Source organism: Anabrus simplex, chromosome 1, assembly GCF_040414725.1.
Source record: "Anabrus simplex isolate iqAnaSimp1 chromosome 1, ASM4041472v1, whole genome shotgun sequence".
Lineage (NCBI taxonomy): Eukaryota > Metazoa > Arthropoda > Insecta > Orthoptera > Tettigoniidae > Anabrus > Anabrus simplex.
The window spans coordinates 1,359,323,494-1,359,331,270 of record NC_090265.1 but is presented as its reverse complement, the minus strand read 5'-3'; the positions used below and the strand labels follow the sequence as shown (position 1 = coordinate 1,359,331,270).

The following is a 7,777-nucleotide window of genomic DNA, read 5'->3' as shown; positions in this document are numbered from 1 at the left end:
ACTGGTTCTCTTAGAACCAGCTGTCGTCTTGTAAGAATCTTTCTTTGAAGATAGCCTGGAAAATTGAAGATTGGTGGCACAGCACCTTCTTTCAGGTAATTTTAAAGGTGCGCAGGTCTTGATTGATACCGGTAACTATTAGGTGTAAAATGTTTGCTGCATAAATGTATTTTTTTTCTTTAAATACTGTATGCTATGGGTAACCAATATTCTCTGCGTATTGCTTGAACCCACTTCTTCAGAATATTAGGCCGAGACAATGGAAACCTGTATAAACAAGCAAATCAAAAAATATATATAAATACGTCAATAGTCTTGGCCATGAACCGCTTGAGGTTCTGTCCGACATCAACCAGTTTCCTCCTTTGTTACGTACTAAAATAACTTACCTGTGAAACTGAACTCCACATCCTTTTCTCTGGAGCTCTTTACAACCATACGCCACGCAATATTTCACCATTTTATCATTCAACAATGACGAAAACTCATCTAGAAATATAATTTCCAATAAGAATCACGAATGACGAATTCGCATTCAGTATTACGTACATGGTTGCCAACGTAACACAAAACGAACGTCACGATTTTTGCCATTCCAAAGCAGAGCAGTTGTGTACCCTGTTCATTGAGATCACTGGTTGCGCGAATGATACGAGTTTCAAAGAATAATTTTTAAAAAAGATATCAGTAAAATATCCTGATGTTCAAGTAATGCCCAAAATTAACTTCAAACCATCTGCGTATCCTCAACTTCGTTAATATCTAGTCGTGAAATTTTCTATGGCGGTAAACTCTTCTTCATGACAGATGAATTCTAATTGGGATGTGCTATAGGATAAAGGAACGCATCCCAGTCAGCTGTTTTTCTACCGATATTTACCTGATTTGACATGTTGATCCTCGACTAAACATTACGAAGAACCTCCCAGTTTACCGCACAAGTTTATAATTCTGTTATTTGTAAGTACTACGTGAATTTGTTATTCTTCGTGTGGATAAAACAGGTAGTGGTATTCGTTCTTCAAAGTGGTATTCAATTTTAATTAGTTATGAAATATTTTCACTTGTATACTTTCCCTGAAGTGAGTTTCATGTCCTTTTACTACATGGACTCTGTTGTTTAATTCTCATTCTATACTTTAACGCCTGCTAGTTATATTTAGAATGACCAAGTGCAAGTGAGATGCTTATAGATCTAAACGAAGGTAACATTAGTTTCTTTCCTCAGGATGTTGTCCGGAAACTCTGCAAATGATGTCTTCAACTCTAACCTGACAAGACAGACAAATAGTGTGAGGATGGATGATAATACAGCATATGGAATGCTCCTAGCAGATGCCCCACAAAATATGCTGCCATCAAATGCCCCCAGTAATATGCAAAATCAGCATGCTTCATCTCTAGAAAGGGAAGGTTCATCGTCATCTGCAGGAGCTTATACTCATGCTAATCGTAGATTAAGTAGTTTAGTCAGCAATGCTTCGAGTAGTAATGGATCAGCAGGACTTCAGCAGCAGCCATCTCCTGTAGTACAACAGAACAATAGTCCCCCAGTTTATAACTGGCAAGCTACTAAGACAACAGTCAAAGAACGTTTTGCCTTTATGTTCAATAACGAAATTCTTTCAGATGTGCACTTCATAGTGGGTCGTGATACACAACAGCAGAGAATCCCTGCACATAAATTTGTACTTTCTGTTGGCAGTGCGGTATTTGATGCTATGTTCAATGGAACATTAGCAACACGATCAGATGAAATTGAGCTTCCTGATGTAGAACCAGCTGCATTTCTTGCATTATTAAGGTGAGTCTTTGTTGATAAGTACTGACAGTTATCAAATGTTTTGATCATTGTTTATTATATTGGTAAGAGACAAGTTTATAATATTTATCTGGTTGATACGGATAGAATGATTTGTTGTGATGGTCATAATTTATTTAGGACCGAGCTCGATAGCTATAGTCACTTAAGTGCGGCCAGTATCCAGTGTTCGGGAGATAGTGGGTTCGAACCCCACTGTCGGCAGCCCTGAAGATGGTTTTCCTTGGTTTCCTGTTTGCACACCAGGCAAATCCTGGGGCTGTACCTTAATGAAGACCACGGATGCTTCCTTCCCACTAATGAAGACCACGGATGCTTCCTTCCCACTCCTAGCCCTTTCCTATCCTATCGTCGCCATAAGACCTATCTGTGTCAATGCGACGTAAAGCAGCTTGCAAAAAAGAAATTATTTAGGACAGAGGAATGCATTCTCCTTCCACTCCTGGCATTGTATTTTTGGCAGTAAATAATTCTAATGAATCTGATAAAAAGGAAAAATCATTGGAAAGATGTAACTTGAGAATTTTTCTATCTCAATGTAATAGACTACTGATTGTAGTTTAGGAGATTTGATAACCTTAGAATGGTTATGACAAGCCTAGAAATATTAATTCATGTACAGTATAGTCTTGTTCTTAAAAATTTGTTTTTATTTCATTCATGCCTCGGACCTATGGGAGTAACGGAGTCCCATTCCCATTTGACAGGCGAGGGACTCTTTGGAAACAATTTGGTGAACAAAATGGAATTCAATGGGGAGCTATCAATATTAATGGGGTTTATAGAAGAAAGGAAATAGAACTGGCTGAGTCATCAAAGAGAATGCATCTGGATGTGTTAGGAGTAAATGATATTTGGGTAAAGGGAGATAACAAAGAGATAGGAGATTATAAAGTGTACCATACTTGATGGGTGTTAAAAAAGGACGGGCAGAGTGTGGGGTAGGGCTGTTCATCAGGAATACTTACATTGCCTGTGATTAGTACCATTGTGAGAAACACCACGGCTCTGGGCGTTGCCTGTGATTAGTACCACTATATGAATGACACCGTGGGTCTGTGTTGCGTGTGATTAGTTCCCGCTATGCTGAGAGAATTAAACAAAAAGTGTGAAGAGTACCGGGTATGGAACGAGCATAAACAAAAAGCGACATTCAAGATAGGGGGAGAAATTATTGAACAGGTGAATAAGTTTAAGTATCTTGGAAGTATTGTGACTGAAGACCTTCACTCTATAACAGACATAAAAGCTCAAATTGCCTTAGCCAACGAAAGCTTCAACAAGAAGAAAAAACTGTTTTTTAGCCTGCTAGAGAAAGATCTGAGAAAGAGACTTGCAAGGTGTTACATATGGAGTATAGCTCTTTATGGCGCTGAAACATGGACATTAAGGAAGGAAGAACAGAGAAGAATAGAGGCATTTGAGATGTGGATTTGGCGAAGAATTGGAGTAAAGTGGGATGATAAAATATCAAATGAGGAAGTTCTGAAGAGAGTGGGAGAAGAGAGGAGCATGCTGACCATAATCCAAAATAGGAAGAAAAATTGGATAGGGCATAATCTAAGACACAACACTTTACTACGAGTAGCAATTGAAGGGATGATAAAAGGAAAACGAGGAAGGGGAAGACAATATCAGTTATTAGACAGCATTAGAAAAAGAAAGGAAGATTATGCAGAAGTGAAGAAAAGGGCACAAGATTGAGAGATATGGAGGTCACAGCCATGATTGGACTTGCTGGATGACAGAACAACCTATGATGATGATGATGATGTGAAGAACACCTCAGGATAGTACGGGTCCCTGTGATTAGTACCACTATGTGAGGAACACACCCATGGGTTTGCATTGCCTATGAGTGGTGCCATTATGTGAGAAACACCATAGGTCTGCATTACCTGTGAGTAGTACCATAATATGAGGAACACAGTAAGTCTACGTTACTTGTGATTAGTAACTTACCGCTACATGTGAAATACCATGGTTCTACTGTACTTTACTAGCGGTAAGTACTATTATGAGGGGCTGTTGACTTGGATTTTTTACCTCTTTAGACAAGAAGCATCATCATTTCAGGATTGTGATTTGGAAACAGCCCCTTGGTCAGTATATACGATTGTTCTCAGTTAGTTTCTGGGAAGGTGGAGCATTATGGGTCAGATCCACTGATTGTTTTAAGTTCATAGTCATTGTTCATCGTCTTTTTGAATTCTATTTAGTGGATTGATTTTGGAATTATATTTAGCTTTCAGTGTTGTGAGTTGGATCTGCTGATTATTTTAAATTCATATTCATCCATTCATTTTGGGCTTTGACTTCTGATAAGTGGATGAATTTTGGAATTTTATGTTGTTATTACATTTCGTACCATTAGGGGCTGATGACCTAGATGTTAGGCCCCATTAAACAACAATCATAATCATCATCGTCAATAATGAGGAGATAAAGACTGAGTTAGAATTGAACTCTATAAATGAAGCTGTACGCATCAACCAGCTTTGGTGGCAGGGTCATGTGAGGCGAATTGAGGAGGATGGGTTATCTAGGAGAATAAGGGACTCTGTTACAGAGGATAAGGGAAGTAGAGGGAGACCAAGACAATGATGGTTAGACTCAGTTTCTAATGATTTAAAGAGGCATAGAAGACATACTGGAGAAGATATCCATGTATAGGAAGAGGAATTCAGGAAAGGAGTAATTTATCAAGGGAAATATCGATAGATTTCAAAGTTCCTTAAAACCATTTGCGAGAAGGCTAGATAAACAATTGATAGGGAATCTGCTGCCTGGGCGACAGTCCTAAATGCAGGTCAGTGATGATTGGAATTAATCATAACATCAATTCATCAATTTCTATAATTAGCACAAATATGAAGCATTTTTACCTAATAGAAATATTGTGATTGCAGTAAACATTTCAATGAAATATATTATCAACAAAAGAATGTATGAAAAGAGGCATGCAAATGAATACATAACTCATTATGAAAATAAAAGCATTTGGCATAATGAGGACTCAAACCTACATACCTGATATTACGAAGTGAACATCTTCGCCAATACGCTATGAGAACGCTAGGGGTGAGTGAGATGCATATAACAACTTATACGTGGTGTTTGAAAAATGAAAAATTAAAATTGGAAAATTAAAGCCCATTAGAGATTATTTCCAAATAGGTTTTGATTTTGTAGCCTTGTAGAGCTTCTTTGCAAAAGCTTGACAATAATATTTGCCCCTGATGTTGTAGATGTGAGAGGCTGAAGTGACCGTTGCAACTCAAGGGAAGCATTCACACTTAAAATCCTGCCAATACAATACCTATCACTGTTACGGTATCATGCTTTTATCAACATACTAAGCTAATTTAAGCTTTTTGTCACCAAAAATACAGCCAGTATTGTTCAGCTCTCAAACATTGTCCAGCAGGTGAAGACTTCCAGGACCCTCGAAGAGGCCAATAAATTGCGCACTGGGTAACTATGATTTATGCTGCCAATAGCACTACGTTGGAGTGGTGAAACAGAAATATCCTTTTACGCGGACGACAAATTACGTGCTACTTTACTCATAGGTGGTATAACTGGCCCCTTAGTCAAGTAGCCTGTCTCCCCAGCCTAAAGCTTACATTTACCCCTTTAAGTACCTTGAACCAAGAACTCATTCTACGATCAATTCTCACTGCAGCCCAGTTTTCAAATTAAAGGCCTTTGATTGATTTTAATAATTACCTTTAATCCCATAGTCCCCCAGTATGGCAAACATCTTTTCCCTCGGTACTCTGTAGTACGCCTCCTCTAGATCTATGAAACGTAAATATAACTGTCTATTCCTCTCTTAGCATTTTTCAGCTACATGGCGCAAACTGAAAATGTGATACTGACAGCCTCTCTGTGGTCTGCAACCACACTGGTTTTCATCCAAATCCCTCCCAATCATGTATGGCACCCTTCCTTCTTCCAAGATGCCGGTGAACACCTTGCCTGGTATACTGATCACCGAGATACCTTGATAGTCGTTGCAACCATTCCTGTTCCCTTGTTTACAGATAGATGCAATTACTGCTTTTGTCAAATCGAAAGATATCTTACTAACGCTTCCATGATAATCTTATTACTCTTTGAAGCCATGTCATCCCTGTTTTCCCACTATATGTAAATTTCAGGTTTAATTTCATCCCTTCCTGCTGCTTTACGGCAGTGGAGTTTATTTACCATCCTTTCTACTTCATCAAGTGTAATTTCACCAATATCATTGTCCTCCTCCCCATGAGTTCCGTTGTTTGTGACGTTTCCAGTAACGCCTCCTCTACATCTATGGAACGTAAATATAACTGTCTATTCCTCTCGTAGCATTTTTACGTTGAGAAGATTGTCAAAATATTCCTTCCACCTGTCCAGTGAATCCCTGGATCTATTATGAGTTCACCTTATTTACCCAAAACACTATTCTTTTCCTTTTTCCCTCCTTTGCTAAAATACATTATTACTGTCCAGAAAAGTTTTCCTACTGCTTGACTTAGCCTTTCCAGATTATTACCAAGATCATCCCAAGATATCTCCTTGAATTCAGCTATTTGTTTTGCTGTGTTTCTTTCATCTACGTACAATTCCCTGTCTGCTTCGGTCCTTTTTTGGGGCCATTTCTGATACACCTTTTTATGTTTACAAGTTTACTTCATTATTTCACCAAGTTATTCACTTTTTCCCATCTTTCCACGCAGTTGTTCCTAGGCATTCTCTTGCTGTTTCTAAGACAGCATACTTGTATGCCACCTATTCTCTTTATCCTGAACCTGCTTACTGTCCATTGTTTGGAACTTTTCACTAATCATATTGATGTACTTCTGTCTAATTTCCTCATCCTGGAGATTTTCTACCCTTACTCATCTGCAGACAGATTTCACTTTCTCTATCCTAGACCTAGGTACTTAGTTCACTACGTATCAGATAGTCGTCTGTACCATCAAAAAATACCTGGAAAACCTACACTTTCCTAACAGAATTCCTGAATTCAAAGTCGATTAAGATATAGTCTATTATGGATCTGGTATCCCTACCCTCCCATGTGTAGCAGTGAATAGCCTTAAGCTTGAAGAATGTATTCATAACTGCTAAACCCATACCAGCACAGAAGCCCAGCAAACGCCCTACCCTCCCATGTGTAGCGGTGAATAGCCTTAAGCTTGAAGAATGTATTCGTAACTGCTAAACCCATACCAGCACAGAAGCCCAGCAAACTCTTCCCATTCCTATGAGCTTCTGTATCTTCCCCACATTTACCAATGACCTTTTCGTATCCTTCAGTTCTATTTCCAACTCGCACATTGAAATCACTCATTAGCATTATCCTATTCTTGCAGTTGACCCTGACTACAATGTAACTCAATGCTTCATAAAACTTGTCAACTTCATCTGCATCTGCACTCTCACATGGTGAATACACTGAGACACTTCTTATCCTAATTCCTTCAACTGCCAAATATACCCATATCATTCACTCATTTATGTGTATAACAGAAAGTATGTTGCATGCAACAGCTCTACCCTACACTCTGCCCTCCTGTCTTGTATCTCCCCTTACTCGAATATCATTTACTCCTAAAACATCCAGATGCATCCTCTTTGCTGACTAAGCCAGTTTTCTCTTTCTTCCATAAGCCCCATTAATATTAATAGCTCCCCATCAAATTTAATTTTGTTCGCCAAGTGTTTTGCAAGGAGTCCCTCGCCTGTCAAATGGGAGTGGGACTGTTACTCCCATAGGTCCAAGGCTTGCTTAAAACATTGAGCATGCTCGATGAAAATTCTGTGAAGCAGGATGCTACCTTTACTTACACATAGGTCCAGTGAGGAATTCTCCTCTAACGGGTTAGGGACCACCGGTGGATTGTATAGTCCTTGCCAGCTGAGCACAAGGAAGGCCATGGCTCGGAATATGTCCAAGATTCCCACTCC

At 39.0% G+C, this 7,777-nt stretch overlaps 1 protein-coding gene across 2 annotated transcripts in view; it reads left to right on the top strand.

The window, feature by feature from the left end:
* The first annotated feature begins 710 nt into the window (after positions 1 to 710).
* The window catches only part of LOC136878836 (BTB/POZ domain-containing protein 1), an 81,405-nt gene continuing 74,338 nt past the window's right edge, over positions 711 to 7,777 (top strand). Inside the window, exons 1-2 of one of the 2 annotated variants that reach the window (XM_067152374.2) lie at positions 711 to 1,004; positions 1,229 to 1,804. In XM_067152374.2, the coding sequence (XP_067008475.2) occupies positions 1,230 to 1,804 (575 nt within the window). In that variant the 5' untranslated portion in view covers positions 711 to 1,004; position 1,229. The remainder of the gene's footprint in view (positions 1,005 to 1,228; positions 1,805 to 7,777) is intronic. The other variant, XM_067152366.2, reaches the window with a different exon arrangement.